The 17,386-nt window shown below is 41.0% G+C and overlaps 1 protein-coding gene across 4 annotated transcripts in view; it reads right to left on the reverse strand.

The window, feature by feature from the left end:
- NSD2 (nuclear receptor binding SET domain protein 2) overlaps positions 1–17,386 on the reverse strand; it is a 75,571-nt gene that overhangs the window by 45,953 nt on the left and 12,232 nt on the right. For 2 of the 4 annotated variants that reach the window (XM_083615514.1, XM_083615515.1), the window contains exons 2-7: positions 13,230–13,307; positions 11,848–12,471; positions 8,692–8,857; positions 7,165–7,331; positions 5,725–6,207; positions 661–805 (exon numbers count right to left, since the gene is read on the reverse strand). In XM_083615514.1, coding sequence (XP_083471640.1) covers positions 661–805; positions 5,725–6,207; positions 7,165–7,331; positions 8,692–8,857; positions 11,848–12,441 — 1,555 coding nt within the window. In that variant the 5' untranslated portion in view covers positions 12,442–12,471; positions 13,230–13,307. The remainder of the gene's footprint in view (positions 1–660; positions 806–5,724; positions 6,208–7,164; positions 7,332–8,691; positions 8,858–11,847; positions 12,472–13,229; positions 13,308–17,386) is intronic. The other 2 variants (XR_014548615.1, XM_083615513.1) reach the window with 1 other exon arrangement.

Consider the following 17,386-nt stretch of genomic DNA (forward strand, 5'->3'; position numbering starts at 1 on the left):
TACTGCTACTACTTTTACTGAGAAAGATCACTAATATAATTCCCTCCCTTTCTCCTTCAGGTTTATTAATTATTCCAAAGAACTTTTAGTACTATATCGGGATATTGAGCGAAGTGTTAATATCAACCAACCAACCAACCAAAATGCCTTGCAGGCTGTGATGCTATTCTAGAAGACCAGCACAGTGCTCAATTGGTCATTTATAATTTGGAAACATGCATTTCTGATGTTTATGCATGTCAACAGTTTCACTTATTACAAAGGGAAATAAAATTACAAATGACACTGTAATTTTAAGAGGTTTGATTATGTTTAATGATAACATTTAAATGCTAAGATTATTTCTCCTCATTTCCACCATTCTCACTTTGCTAACAGTGAGGCAGCTGCTTATAGACAGGAAGGGAATGAGAAACCAGCAATATCTAAACAGTAGTTTTACACAGAAAAACTCCGCAGAACAATGACCAAGAAATGCAGACATTATTGACTTTTATTGTAAAGACTGCATTCACGGCTATCATCACGACACACAAAAATTAGAAGTGGAGAACAGCAAAGTCTGCCCGCCCCCCTACAAGTCTCAAGCTGTGTGCTTAGGTTAACACCACCACAAATATTAAACTTAGTTAGAGTATACTAGCACAGTTTTACGTTTACCAGTGTCTTCTTCAGATTTAGGAGAGGTCACTATGGCAAATTTTGTGTTATAGCGTGCTTTCTGTTTTTCACTAAGCATGTTCCACTGTGATTCCAGCAGCTCTTCAATTTCGTCACTTGAGGCATCTGGGTGTTCAGCAATCACCTGAACAAACACAATACTTGTTCAAAGTAGGAATTAAAACATATACGTAGTTAAAACTAACACTCTGCATCTAAAAGTAATAAAGTAGAGATTAAGGTTCCTTTTCATACTGTGGGATCCAGAAGGCAAAATATTTATTTGTATGCGTTTATGTATGCTTATTAGCACAATTTAGTAATCCGAACTGGCTTTACATTAATTTGAACATTTTATTGTGCTTGATGTTATTTTTCCATTTGTGCACAAAGATTTTTGAGTTTATTTTATAAGGAAAAGTGGAACATTTTTTTCTAAACAAGTAAATATGATCTGTAATTATGAAGTGGAAAACTTCTGATCTGGCACAGCATCTGTGATCCTTCAGGTGCTGTTAGACCCAAGTCCCATCTGTCTCAGCCAAAACAGTCAATGGTCAAGGAGGATGGGAGTTGTAGTCCAGCAACATGTGGAAGGCCTCCATGGCCTGGGGTCAAGAAACTGAGCTATGAGTCAGGAAGTTTGAGTCCTGTCTCTGCCATGAATTCTCTGCTCTCTCACCCTTTCTTCATCGTCTCACAGAAGAACAGAGCAAAAAGCCACCTTCAACTTAGCCTTTTCTGGGCAATGCTGTAGGCTTGCAGTTCATTCAGTCACTCAGGCAATTCCTCCTTGCTTGCCCTTGCTTACAGATTTTCACCCTGTGCTTTATTTAAGGCTGGGGGAATCACACTGCTAGGCCACCCTGTTGAGCAGCTGCATGCTTGGTGCCACTGCTGGGAGCACTTCAGTCAACCCATGAGTATGGGAAATGCTAACCTAGCCCAAGAACTGCCAACAGCTACATGCTCTGGGGCACTGCAGCTGACAGCAGCTTGCTCAGCACCCACAGTGGAGGAGCTAGGAGAGCTGTTCTCCATCACCCTGAGACTGGTGATGTACTAGCTCCTTCAGAAAGAGGGTAACTCCATCTAGAGCAGGACACATCCCACTCATCCGGTCTAGGTAACCACCCACAAACAGTTCCTCAGTTTTGTCCGGATTAGGCTTAATTTAATTGGCTTTCATCCAGTCCATTACTAAGGCAAGACACTGATTCAGTGCTACACCTGCAGCCGTAAAGAACTAAAGCTGTGCAGCATCAGCATATTGCGGACACCACACTCCAAAATGGCGGATGACCCCATTCAGTGGTTTCATATACATTTTAAACAGCATGGGGGATAAAATCAAACTCTGGCTTCTCAACACTGAAGGTTCCACAGGGTCGTACAAAACTCCCTAAGTGGTCGTCCAGTTAGCAAAGCAATGCCACCCACTCCCAACACCCTCTCCACAAAAAAGCCACGGCCAATGGTATCAAAAGCCGTCAAAAAATCAACAGGGGCACACCAGAAAAAGGCAAGAGGACAACCAAGGCAGATAATTCTCCATTTTCTCCCAGAGCTTTGAACATGACACCAAGTGATTGACAAACCAGTAACCCCGCCCAGCAGTCAAAATGGCCCATGGAGGGTGAGCAAGTTCCCTCAGATAGATCCAGTTCCCCATCCCTGACATAAGCTTTGTGGACTATAATCCAGTTCATCAGAAGCCTGAAGTGTCATCCTAATTTGCAGGGGCACACATCATTCCATATAGGTATAATAAACCACCACTATATAGTTATTTAAAAGCAGATTCCATAACATTCCATGAAGACATGGGATACATTTAAGGAAATACCAAACGTCCAGGGTTGTCACCTTTTGTTTCAATATATGTTATCAAGATGGTCTGCTGGGGGATTTCTTATGGAACATGCCAACTATATTGTCAATTTAAGGGAGGATGAGGAACCTGCCTGCCTGTGGGGGGCGGGTGCCCAAATTTTACCTGTGAGGCAGCCCCCCAACCTATCAGCTGACATCACTGCCCTGACTCCCACCATAAGATGAAGCCCTCCAAATCTCAACTCAGGAAATGCTGAAAGCTTTATTGATAAAATCAGCACACAGTCTCAGCATCAGCTCTAAGTATATGGTTCAATGATCCATAAGTAGGAGTTTTTGGATACACTGCTAGACATAAGCAAAGGCATCCCAACAATGGACTCGCCCCTCCCACTCTGGTCCCAAGTGAGAAGACTGTGCTTGCAAGCGGCTGCTCCTGATGGGGAGGGGCATGTCTGCTGGGAGGGGCACTGGCGATGGGACCTGTGTTGAACTCTCCAGCTCTCACCACACCTCCAATTCAATCAGCTCCACTCATACTCCAGCTACCTATTGGGCTACCTGGGAATTTGGCTCTGAAGAGATGGAGAAGGAACTGGCCCAGTTCATGCTGCCTCCCCGAGATTGGCATCTGGCAACGGCAGCGCAGGACTCTCTTCTCTATCACTACCTGAACTTTCCCCCACTGTCAGCTGTGGGGTCCTCTTCCCCTTCCTGAGAAAGATCCTGCCATTCCCACTCCATCCCAGCTGAAACTATAGGACCCATGATGGCTGGGAGGACTGATGGGGGAGAGAAATGGAAAAGGATGTGTTTCTCTTTAGCACAACTTTTCACATGGCGAATCTGCATCTGCTGCCGAAAGGGGCATTTCCCTCACTTATTTGGGAGGGGGTTCTGTACAAATATACATGGAGTCCTCTGCTAAAACAACAGAGGGAAACCCCCTTGTTCAGCAGGGGATTCCGACGCATAGCCCCTCCCTGAATCAGGAAGGGGTGTGAATCAGAACTTCCTACTAAAATGATGCCCCCACCCCCATCATTTTAGCAGAGGATCCCATGCAAACCTACATGGGACCCTCTGTTAAAACAACTGTGGTAGGGAGAGAGAAAACCAGTGTTCGAAACCTCCCCATTGTTCTAGGAGCATTTTGCAACAGGGAATTTCATTAGTGCAAGCAGTTTTCTGAGCTCTGGGTGCAGTACTGCATCTACAATTTCAGATTAAAACTGCAGAGTAGAAGGGAAGGAGGACCTTTTTCTGCCTCCCCACTTCCAGCCACTCTCTGAAGACTGGATAAGAGACCCTCTTAAGAATATTAGGGGAGTGGGTGGGGAGGGAGTGTGAAAAATGAACATAATATTTTAGCTGCCGTTCATTCATTTTCAACTTTGTAGTCTTCTTATAAAAAAGCATGCCTAGACATTCAATTGTTCCACCCATAATCTAGGCTCCTAGCTTTCATATCTCAGTTTCTAACACTGTCAGAAACTATTCAATTGTTCAAAATGTGAAAATAAAATGACCAAATTATAGATATTTAATCTAGTGAACAATTCTCGCGATAGACTGATTTTTGTTCTTTGATAGGTAAAAATCTACAGAACGACAGTGATAATGGCCTGGTTTGTACTATGGTTGAAGATAGAGACGGTGAATCTCAGGCAAATGCAGCCCTTTAGTCTCCTCTATCCAGGCTTTGGGACTCTCTAGGCCACTACCCTTTGCCAGGCTATGCCCTTCACTGCCTTTACTTCACTCCCTCCTCAACTGCTGGAATGTGTACTTGAACTGTGATGCCTTTTGCTTGCGTGGAGACAAGAAGATGGAGGAATGGAGAGGGGGTTGAAACATCTGGCTTTTGTGTGGCTGGAATGCAACCTATTGTGCGAAAGGTGAAAGTCTGCCTACTTTTGACTCTGGCCTCATCCACTTTTGGCTCTGGCTGCATCCACTCATGAAGATTCCAAAACGTTACCCACAAAGAAATGTGGTCCTAACACTGGAAAAGGTTCCCCCACTGTGAACATACCAGGCCAGTCTGGCTTGCCTAATCATCCAAACCTGGGCTTGTAGTTTGTTTCTCTCTAAACCAACCATAAATGGTGAGGTCTTTTTCAGACTTGCCACACCTTGTCATGATATCCAAAAGCAGACAAAAGCTGCAGCTAATCGTAAATATGTTGTAACAAGCCAACTTCAAGCCACTGATTATGAAGGTGGCTTGCGCCAACTTTCCACGATTAAGATTAACCACAGTTCAGTGTTTGGGTGACACACTAAACTGTGATTAATCAAAAACAAAAGTGGAAGTTCTTTGCAACTGCGCCAAGCTCTCTTAACAGCTGTACTCGTGTTGCCTCAGATACCTTTGGCCTTTGCCTGGAAATTTTTGGTGTATGTTTCACTTACTAAAATACCACTAAAAGGTGCTCATTTTCAATTTATGACTATCTCTTCATCACCAGGAGTACTCTGCTACCAATACCACCGTTTCTATACACACAAACGTAAGTTTCAAGCACATATCCCCCTTTCCCTCAAAGCATCTGCCAAGGTAATGACTGAGGCTGCAAAATACACACAAGGCTTAACCTTTCATCCATGCTGTTTTTCCAACCTAAATCTGTCCTCCAAACTGAACTGCCCCACCAGAGAAAACCCAGAACTATCAATGTATTTCAAATAGGTGGGGGTGGGGAGGGAGACAGAAAAACAAACAGACACTGGGTCAGAGATGGACAACCCTTTAAGTCTGTATACAGAATAGTGGTTGAGGTGAGGATGAGATCTGAACTGGTTTACATTATCTACCTTGACCACAACACTGAAGAAATGTTCGCAGTTCCACCCTCAATAACCAAGAATTCTGTTTTGATTAAAAAGCCCATTTATACAGGTAAGCCAATGCATAATGCTGCTTTGGGGATGAAATGCTTCTAGGCCATCACAAGTCACTCTCTCAATTTAAACTATTTCACATATTTGATGGCAGGAGAAAATAAGTTAACGCCGTGCATTATGCTTGATCTCCTTTGAGGAAAGATGGGGTATATTAATAGGTTTCTGTATGCACACTTGTGTGCATGTGTGTATATTTATGAGAGAACAGATAAGAGTTCATTTATTAAGAGTGCTTGTGGCACCTCTGGGACACTATCGCAAGGAAAATAGATAGGCATATGAATTAAGCTTCGTAATACAAGTTCTGAAGGCAAATGCACAAACCTCATCTCTGTGCTTCTGACAAAAAACCAAGAACTGAGAAACTGCATCTCCCTTTCTGTTTCGTGGGGTGTACGCAACAACTTTTTTCCTAGCAACAGGAGACCCTGTGCTCCTTTTGGCTTCTCTGCCTTCAAGGACTTTTTCAGGGGTGATATTCTTAACTGGTTCAATGCCTTCGTCCGATTCATTCAATGCAAGCAGTTTTGCTCTCCTCCTCCTCTTGGTAGGAATATCAGATTCTTTCTTTGATTTCAAAGTCTGAGAAATGTCTTCATCTGTGTAAATTTTATCCATTTCCTCCAGAGACTTTACAGCAAGACCTGCTTCTTTTGCCACTTGAGGATTGAGAAGAGGTCTTCCCCTAACGTAAATGAAGGTGTACTTGACTTTTCGTTCCTCTGCTGTCAGGGACAATGCATCTTTTGCTTGCTTAACACCCATTTCCCACTGGGGGCGTAGTTTTCCTGAAACAGGTTTTAGCATCTGCAGAGAAGCACACCAACAAAAGAGAATGAAACGAAACCCTTACCTGTAGGGATCATGAAAAACGACAGTCTCCTATTAATATATTCAAATGAAGCTTTTACTCCCAAAATGAATGTATGTATATATATATATATGCTACTAAAGAAGGGATGCTGAATTGTGCATGGAACAATGACTTGGAAAGAAATGTGCCATGGCTGAAGCAGTAATACACCCAATAACAACATGACATACGAAGTAACATGGCTGAGCTATGGCATTATGCTAAAACTGTAAATGTGACAACATGAGAACGGGCCTTTTCTGTGGTGGCATCTGTAGAATGCCCTCTCAAGAGAGGCTCACCTCGTGTCATCATTACATATCTTTAGGAGCCAGGTGAAAACAATCCTCTTTATTCTATGGCCTGTTATTATGATGTGTAAATTATGTTACTAATGTTCTATACCACCCTGGGATCTTTGGATAAAGGACGGTATATAAATAGAAATGAGGGACGCGGGTGGCGCTGTGGGTTAAACCACAGAGCCTAGGACTTGCCAATCAGAAGGTCGGCGGTTCAAATCCCCGTGATGGGGTGAGCTCCTGCTGCTCAGTCCCTGCTCCTGCCAACCTAGCGGTTCGAAAGCACATCAAAGTGCAAATAGATAAATAGGTGGGAAGGTAAACGGCGTTTCCGTGTGCTGCTCTGGTTCGCCAGAAGCAGCTTAGTCATGCTGGCCACATGACCCGGAAGCTGTCTGTGGACAAACGCCGGCTCCCTTGGCCAATAAAGCGAGATGAGCACTGCAACCCCAGAGTTGGTCACGACTGGACCTAATGGTCAGGGGTCCCTTTACAAATAAATTTATAAATTGAGATAAATAAATAAATACACATGCATGCAGTGGCACATGTGAACCTTCAAGCAGATAACTGAACAACTATGTTAATACATAACACATTAATATTTACCTTTATCTTCTCTGCTTTGGTAAGGGAATGCTTTGCACTCTCCTGGCACAATTGCTCAAATTGCTCTTCTCCTTTGAACGGCACAAGACTCTTCTCAAATACCCAGGCTCGTTCTGGGGCATCTCCAAAGAATTGAACATGATATTGGCGAAAGCTCTTCTTTTGTCCTGAAAAAGGTAGCAGGCACACTTATATAATTATTTTGTCACCTGGAAATATTAATATAAACATACATAAATGTAAAAACACATTTAATGAAAAATGGAGAAAGGGTTAATCTTTGTTTCTTTCAGGCTCTGATCTCTTTATATATATGTTTAGATTCTTTTTTAAAAAAAAATCATGAACTCTGTTATGTCACACACATGGAGAGAGAGAGAGAGAGAGAGAGAGAGAGAGAGAGAGAGAGAGAGGGTGTACTTTGGAAATATAAATTAGTTTTAACTGGACAGTTTGAAGAAATAGGGCATTACTCAATGCAGTCCTTTGAAAAAAGCCTTGCAGAAGTCAATAATATTACTAATCTCAAACAGTTAATTTTTTTTCAGAAGCATTCAGTAGTGACGGGCTAAAGATTGAAAAATAGCAACCGTGACACACATGAAGTTACAGCTTGGCCAAGACAATCTCACAGTGCAAACAGCTACATAACTGGGTTCTGTTATACTATTGGGAGAACTTCCACCTACACTGGATCACAGGAAGGTGCAACGGCAAGGTTTATAGCAGGCATAGGCGAACTCAGCCCTCCAGATGTTTTGGGACTACAAATCCCACCACTCCTGACAAGTGGTCCTGTTAGTTAGGGATCATGAGAGTTGTAGTCCCAAAACATCTGGAGGGCCGAGTTTACTGATGCCTGGTTTATAGGGTATGGTTGAAAGAAGGGGGCACGTCAGAGACTATGCGAGTCTTTCCCAATCTGGTGCTCTCTATGTTTGTACTACAACTGGCCACGATGGCTGGGGTTGATAGCTGTTGCAGTCCCAAACATATGGAGGACTCTTGGCTGAGCTATATCATCATGCTAAATCTGAAAATTAGCAGAACAAATCAAAAACATTGTCCCGATATCTTGTCTGCAACAAGCTTATAAGTCTTGTTTTGTGATTTAACTGTGGAAATTGCATGAGCGGAAAAGAAAACCAATACAAATAGTCGCCTGATTGACTCAGAACTCAAATTATTTTTCTTAGTAGACAAAAAGCATGACACCAACTGTTTAATTCTTATCTATAGAGTCAGTAAAGTATACAATAAATCAATGAGTAATAAATGATCAGTTCAATACACCACGATCAAAATATCTGTAATAATCTTATTCAAATTACAACACTATTCACATTTATTTTAGCTATTTTTCTAATAAAAGGCTCAGTACAACTTGTAAAGCTTACATCTTCTTTGTGTATTTAAGCCAACAGAGACACATAAAATATCCCAGTTTACTGGTGGCTTTACTTTTAGTTTTTGGGCCTAACATAGCAATAGCTGCAAATGCAAAACTACCAAAGACAGAGGACATACCATTTAGTTTTGTGAAGTTGTAAAGAAGAGGATCAGTTGAAATCATGCACGGCCACCAGGGATAGCCAGATACTTTGGACCATACCAAGTCTCCCACATTGTACTTCAATACATGAGTTTTGTCATCTTTTCCAAGTAGTAAAGAAGAATCTTCTTTAGCAGGAATCTTTTTAGAGAAAGAAAAAGGCAGACATTTACAAATTCTAGCAACTTGATCAAACAAAAATATTTTCATATTTGAGCGCGCAGGGAATGAAGAATGTTCCATAAATCACCCTTAATTGGTAACAATACACTGTGTGTCTGGTGCATTGCAAATGAATGGTAACTTTAACTGGAATGTTCATGAAAACGTTTAGCCTTATGAACTAAGTTTGGGCCACAGATCCACAGCTAAAGGGATACAACTATCACGGCACCCTTCGTATTTTTTCAAGGCTATGAACTTTCTGTTATTTGGTAACAGGGAAAATATTACAGTGGTACCTCTAGATGCGAACGGGATCCGTTCCAGAGCCCCGTTCGCATCTAGAAGCAAACGTAACCCGTGTCCTCGCGTCACGTTTCGGCGCTTCTGCGCATGACGTCATTTTGAGAGTCTGCGCATGCGGTGAAAGCCGGAAGTAACGCGCTCCGTTACTTCCAGGTTGCCGCGGAGCGCAACTCGAATGCGCTCATCTCGAAGCGCATTCAACCCGAGGTATGACTGTACTTCGAAATGAAGAGTGAACTCCAATTTTAAAGGAACAAGGGAGCCTCAGCTACTCTGGAAGTAAAAGGAGTTGAAGCAACAGCTCCCAAAAGCCACAACTGGTATCAATTGTTGCTTTAGAGCCCCTAGACATTACTGTTATTGGAATTTTCAGGAACACATAAATTTTCCACTTCACACATAATGTGTCAAAAAGCATATACTTGCCATTTCATGTGCAGTGGGGAGCAATGGCTGACTCCTGACTTTCTGACATATGCACCAATAAAATTCGTATCTGCTGTACAGACACATGACGTTTTTAGGTACATGCATAAAATAGGTTGAGGGTATAAGTGTTTATGCGATTCAACTCTGTATTCATTTTACAAAATTGAGTTTCTAGCTCCAAGGCCGTGATCACAGTGTGCGTTTGTGGACCATTCTAGAAAGGTCAAGGAACTTTCTTTCTGGTCAGTATTCCATAATAATTTCATACACCACATGCAAAGGTTGCAAGGACTCCCAAGAAACCTTGTCAAGAAAATTAAATGGTAGCAAACAAACAATTTTTCCATATGCTGTATCACAAAGCCAGTACTATTTAAGGCTAGTTTATACATCCAATAAAATTAACTCATAAAGCTCCTCTTGCATTGTACTACTTGAGGCTGCAGGTGCACACATGGAGAGAAGCATACATGAAAGGTAAAACACGAGTACCTTAAAATGGACTCTGAATAAAGTAGGTAGACGTATGACTCTTCCAAAATTGTTATAACATGGGCAGTCATGCATGTACCAGTCAAAATGCTGGAAGCTGTGTTATTCACTTACTGGACGTTCTGAGTCATCTTTAAGGAATGTCCCACATATAACACATTACAGTAATCCAACTAGGAGACTACCAGAGTGTGAATCATCGTGACCATCCATGTCCAGGAATGGCTGCAGTCACTGCTAAAAGACCCTCTGAACCACATAGGACATTGACTATTTTAGATCAAGAAATACACGCAAACTTTATACCTGCCATTTCAGGGAGAGTACAACTTCACAGAAACCTGTTTAGAGTCTGATTGGCAGGTGGGTATGGGTTTCTGGTGGGAAATGTCATAGCTGGCCAAAAGTGGCCCACGGATTAGAAGATATCTGTAGTAAGCACATGGAGGTTCTTATTGATCAGAGGTAAATGGACCCCTCTGCTACTTTACTAACATCTTGCAGGACTGCATATTGAAAGGACAACTTAGCTTCTAGCTGGCTTCCGATTATTACACCTACTTAAGGCAAAATAAATAACTCATAAAAGAAACAAACAATACTGACACTAAGTTTATTTCCCCTGGTCTCTTGCCGGGAAATTCATACACTTTGAGTCAAAGGTACTTGTCACCTAACTGTACAAATAACGACCCTAGAGCGCTATCCCTTCAATACAGCAAATACAACTTTTTTAAAAATTCAAGGGCAGCATAGACAGAAGCCCAGCTGAGAAAAATTATCTCCTTCACATCCATGAAACACATTTTTTACGGATCATAAAATGCTATACCAAAGCTGCTTGGTACAGCCTTGTTACCTTTATAATTAATAACAAAGTGCTTCAGAATGAGTGTGTGTGAGAAGCTAGATTTATTTTGCATTCCGTTGCACAAAGTCTGAACAACACAATGTCTCAGTAAAACAGTCCATCTAAACATAGGTAACTAAACCAAGATGGTTGGGGCTGAAGGAAATTTTAACTGGAGGGCACCATGTTGGCTAGCTACCCATGTAGGGCAGGAGATATAGAAGTATAATCAGCCATACCAACAGGCTAAAAAATAGCTTTTATCCGTGGGCTGTTAGGCTGTTGAACGGAAAATAACATAGCACAATTGAGTTGCAAGGCGGGGTGTTGTTCAATAAGCACAAAGAGTGGAATGAGATTGAGTGGGGGGGGGGGGAGAAGGCCCACTTAATTTCATTGTTCACAGGTTGTACAATGACAATAAAGGTATTATTATTGTTATTGTTTATGACGATGATGTTTTGGTGCATCAAAGTTAATACAAATAGTCCCTCTCCAATAGCCCGTCAACTGGAATTGTTTCATCATCATCAAAACAAAGATGAAAAATTTGTTTTCATAGTATGATTCAAAACTGGACCTTAATGGTCCATTATCATTAAATACATTATTAAAACTTCCCCTATTATTAGATTGTCTGTCTCAAGTTCACTCTGGGGAGCGCCAGAGAAGGGGAAGGATGAAATGGACTCAAATGAGTGAAGCATGGGGGTGCATGTCTATCCTCTCCAACTTCATTTGCTAGACTTTTTAATAGACTCCGAAACTCAGAACCTTGTAGGAGCCATCAGCTGCTACCTGACTGATCAGTTAGGAAAAAACAGGTCAAACACTGGTAACTTTAGCTGACACGGGTTACCCAAAGAGCAGAAGTAGCAAATAAATCCTGTACCTTCTCATCAGAGGAACTAGATGTGTTTGATGCTAATGCCGCTTCAACAAAACCCTGTTCAAGTAAGGAATCATATTTGATGCTTCTTTTCCTATTTCTCCTTTCCTTATTTGCTGGCTTTTGCTCATTTTCCTCTGCCTGAGACACATCTATTCCATTGTCACCACAAATTGAAGATTCAAATAGAGGCTTTCCATTCATGTAGGTTTTAGTGATTTTCAGTTTAATCTCTGGAGAACCATTCTTGACAGGTGTAGTGTTAGGTGGAGTTGCCGGTTCTTTAATATCCTCAGACTCAAAGCGCAGCTTGGTGTCTTGTGTTGCCGATTCTCCATTAAACACACGAGAAGTGAGATCTTTCAGTTTGTCCGCAGGAATAAATGGGAGAGCATCGTGGCCATTATATTTCGGCATAACGTCCTCCTGTAGTGTAGCAGAAAGGTGTGTTTTGCCCAGGTAAACAGAACACTCACGATTCACTTCACAGTTCTGTGTTTTCCCTGTAGGATTTCCAAGGATCTCTGGTACTTGCTTCATTTTGATGTGGTTGACCCTTTTTTTGGCTAGAAGCAGAGAGCTACTTTTGAAATCCATTCAGTCAAAAGGATTTCCAGTTTTGTACCGCTGTATTAAAACAGAAGAAAAAGAAAGGAAGAACCATTAGTATTGGAATATTTACTTATTTTGAATGCTCCTTTGGTGTATATTACTTAATATAATTTAGAGCACGCGGTCAGAAACTTACCCAGGCAACATCCCCACTCAAGCAAGTTGGCATTCTATTTACCAGAGGCTCTTTTTACTATATTTATACCAGGTTTATATCATTTTGACGGCAAACTAGTTTAGGGCATTAACACTTCCAATTTTAAAACTATTTGATCACTAATACCATTACTGTTCATTAGATTATCCTTAGGAAGTCATTATCTGGATCTTGAAATCTGGCAAGCACTGGTTCTCATGTGTCAATAAAGGTGAGTAGGGTTCAGAAGAATTCATCAACGGCTGAACAAGAGACACCATTCACTTCAAAACTGCAAATCTGAGGGCTTTGTCAAACCCCTCTCCCCCATTAGCTCCACCAAACAAGACAACTAAGTGATGTAAGAGAAATGCCAAACTCTAGAAAGGGGTTGTGATGCCTTGTGCCCCAACATGGCTTCATTTCCCTGCTTCTCACCCACCTCATTAATTCAGTCAGTCAGTCAGTCAGTCGACTGCAATGCAGATCATATGCTCCAAATCATTGTTTAAACAAACTGATCTCACAGGAAGAAATTTAAAATGTGCATCTAAACTTAAACCAGTCAAAGCACCAAGAACCAATGGTTTGGCTGGAGCTTTGTATTTAGAAATTCAGAATATTCTATTGCCTCTACCTGGAAAACTCTTTAATGAAGTTAAGGAAGGGGGACAGATTCCATCGTGCTGGAAACGAACCAGAATCATAGTGTTACCTAAACCAAACAAAGATAAAGAACAGGTTGACTCATAGACGGATAAAGCATGCAGGGGTTTGGTTCTGGTGGCACTGTGGGTTAAACCACAGAGCCTGAGACTTGCCATTCAGAAGGTTGGCAGTTTGAATCCCTGCGATGGGGTGAGCTCCCGTTGCTCAGTCCCTGCTCCTGCCAACCTAGCAGTTCAAAAGCACGTCAAAGTGCAAGTAGATAAATAGGTACCACTCCGGCGGGAAGGTAAACGGCGTTCCATGCGCTGCTCTGGTTCACCAGAAGCAGCTTAGTCATGCTGGCCACATGACCCAGAAGCTGTACACCGGCTCCCTCGGCCAATAAAGCGAGATGAGCGCTGCAACCCCCGAGTCAGTCACGACTGGACCTAATGGTCAGGTGTCCCTTTACCTTATACGCAAAAACACATATACTCAAACCTTGGGAACTACCCCATCAGGCGGCTTCCAGAGCCGGGCATAGAGAACCTTGCTGAAAAGTTCTTTTTGCGCCAGGCGTTTCTGCCTTGCTTGGGAAGCAAGGCCCTCTCCGTGCCTCAACCCCAGAGGCCCTGGGGTGTTCTCATGAGGTCTTGTGGGCACACCCTGCGCCCATCGTCTAAACAAGGTTGCTTCCCAAACAAGGCAGAAAGCTTCAAATCTCTTTTTGCACTGGGTTGGAATTGCGCAAGTTAAATACGATTGTACTGTGTTTCCAATTAACACTGATGTTAAATTGTTCAAATGTTCTTATAGAACATCCTTCAAATTTAGACCAAAATACATACAATTAGAGCAAACTGGTTTTATTAAAACATGATTAACTGCTAATTCCTTCAGCCACATATTAAATGTAATTCATCATACTAATCTTAAAGAGTCAAAGGCACTTTGCGTTGTTTGATGTGACAAAGGCCTTTGACAAATTGGAATGGGATTCTCTTTTAAGGTCTTAGAATTTATGGGAATTGACAAGTGATTCAAATATAAAGATATTTATATAAAAATAGCCAGACACGCATCAGAGCTAACAGATAGGACTCTGATGCTTTTCAAGCAAATAAAGGAACAAAACATGGCTGTCCATCGTCGCCAATGTTATTAGCCAAGGTTTCCATTGCCAAGGCAAACACGTTACACAATAATCCTAACACTACTGTTGGTGAAACACATTAGCTAATTTATTTGCAGATGACATTGTGTTAATGATCTTGAACCTAAATGAAGTTATGCCACACGTAATGAATGTAATTTAAGAATATGGATATATAGAAGGTCTTTAACCAAAGGAAACGAATTGGCAAATATGCATAAATAAATAAATAAATAAATAAATAAATACCTAGGTGTAGATATCCCCCAACACTGAAATTTAACATTTCTATTTCATTTACAACTGCTAATCCAGAAAATAAAGTAACAGCTAAAAGAATGGGACAATTATTCACTTTCTTGGCTTGTAAGGATAGCAGCAATTAAAATGATTATATGCCCAGTCAGCATATCATGCAAATGATGAATTATTATATTTTTATTATAATTTCAAAAAATCACCAATACGTATTAATATTACACATTGAGATCAAGGAAAAAATCATTCTTGCATCTATAAATTCAGACAAAAAGAGGGTATCAAAAACCATGCTGTACGATGCTGCACATTCTTATGAACGTGGGGCTACCTTTGAAGGTGACTCAGAATCTACAACTAATCCAAAATGCAGCAGACTGCTGAATTGGAGCAACCACCAGGACCATATAACATCGGTCCTAAAGGATCTACATTGGCTCCCAGTCCGTTTCCGAGCACAATTCAAAGTGTTGGTGTTGACCTTTAAAACCCTAAATGGCTTTGGCTCTGAAAACCTGAAGGAGCGTCTCCACCCCGATTGTTAAGCACGGACAGAGATCCAGCTCCGAGGGCCTTATGGTGATTCCCTCGCTATGAGAAGTGAAGTTATAGGGCAAGTGAAGTTATAGGGCAAGAGTGAAAAACTGGCAGTGATCTACCCCCTTTTTTGTGGTTCAGGTAAAGGTTGTTGAACTTTTTTTTAGGGAGGAGGGAGGCCCTGTTTTTTTGGGGTGCAGGACAAAAATGATCACGATCTACCTGTTGGACGTACCTGTTATAGGGTACCTGACAGAGGGCCTTCTAAGTAGTGGTACCTACCCTGTGGAACACCTTCCCATTAGATATTAAAGAGATGACTTTTGGAGAACATCAAAAGACAGCCCTGCATACGGAAGTTTTAAATGTTTAATGCTTTATTGCGTTTTTATATTTTGCTGGAAGCCGCCCAGAGTGGGTACCATATAAATATATTATTCTTATTCTTCTTATCAACGTATTAAGTATACAATAAACAGAGGAATACGCATTCCAGGATTACCATTATACCACAATGCATCTCACATAGAAATATATAATTTCAATACTAAAAAGTAATACAATTTTTTTTATATAACAATGGAAATGCCTGGAAAAGCAAGACAGAACTTAAGAGGGCCTCAGTATTTAATTCATCCATCTCAAAAAACTAAATCAGTTAAGACTCCCTTTTTAAAACAAGGCATGCTTCTTTGTGGGTGTGTGGGATTGTAAAAATATATCTCCAATGTGAAAGATTTTTATATTGTTAATAACCCCAAATCAGCCGATCTACTACAATTAGAACTTAAACATACTTGGTTCCAAATCAATCAGGGAAAAATACCACTTCATACTTTAGAAATGTTCGTAATTTCAACAGGAAACAATAGCAAATAACTTCTGTCAGAAACTTATAAATTCTTAATTGAAGAATACATGGGATACATATACCAGTTCAGAAACAACCTGGGAACCTACAAGTGAATATTAAAGATGAACTGTGGAATGCCATATAGAACAACATTCAAAGCAGTGTCAGGTAGAATTAAAGCAAATTCCATTAAAATGATACTTTGCTGGTATCTTACTGAATAAATTCAAATATAACCTTGATGTGTTGGAGAAAATGCAGTAAAAGAGAAATATTTTACTGTATGTGGTGGTCCTGCAAAGTATTATTGAATTTTTGGTCAGAACAGGTGGGAGAGTGGGCTATTGGTTTGTTCTTGTTTTTATTATGTATTTTGTGTTATCTTGTAGTTTTAGATTGTGAACTGTCCTGAGATCTACAGATTAATGGTGGCATACAAATTTTAATAAATAACCAAAATGTTCAACCTAACTCAGTTAGCCTTACTGATGATATTTAATAACTCAGTACAACATAAGGTTTTCAAAAATCCTATTATTTCATTGGTAACAGCAGCTAGACTGGGAATAGCAAAACAATGAAAAACCTCTCATAATAATTTATTTGAAATTTTGTGTCAACTTTGGCTGATTGCCCTCATGAAAAATTGATCCTATAAAATTAAAGCACAAAGAAAAAGTGCAGAAGCTGATGAATTTATTGAATATATGTCTATGTCAAAAAATATTTACTATCTCCCTTCAACTCAATGAACATTATGGACATCTGGAAACTGAGTAATAATGAAATGGACTTGCATACTGAAATGTAATTATCAACTTTATAACTTCTCTGACTTGTTCTCTTCATGTTTTATAAAAAACTAACAAACATTTTTCATAAATTATTGAGTAAGCTTTACAATGTGTAACAATTCAAAGCTATATTAAAAAAATGTCCAGTAGCACCCTAAAGGTAAAGGGACCCCCGCGTCCCTAAGTAACACCTTAGAGACCAACTAAGTCTCTATGGGATGCAGGTGGTGCTGTGGGTTAAACCACAGAGCTGAGGGCTTGCTGATCAGAAGGTCGGTGGTTCGAACCCCTGCGACCGGGTGAGCTCCCGTTGTTTGGTCCCAGCTCCTGCCCACCTAGCAGTTTGAAAGCACGTCAAGTGCAAGTAGATAAATAGGTACCGCTCTGGCGGGAAGGTAAACGGCGTTTCCGTTCACTGCTCTGATTCGCCAGAAGCAGCTTAGTCATGCTGGCCACATGACCTGGAAGCTGTCTGCAGACAAACACCGGCTCCCTCAGCCAGTAAAGCGAGATGAGAGCCGCAACCCCAGAGTCGTTCGCAACTGGACTTA

Source organism: Podarcis filfolensis (assembly GCF_964270895.1).
Source record: "Podarcis filfolensis genome assembly, chromosome: 5".
Classification (NCBI taxonomy): Eukaryota; Metazoa; Chordata; class Lepidosauria; order Squamata; family Lacertidae; genus Podarcis; species Podarcis filfolensis.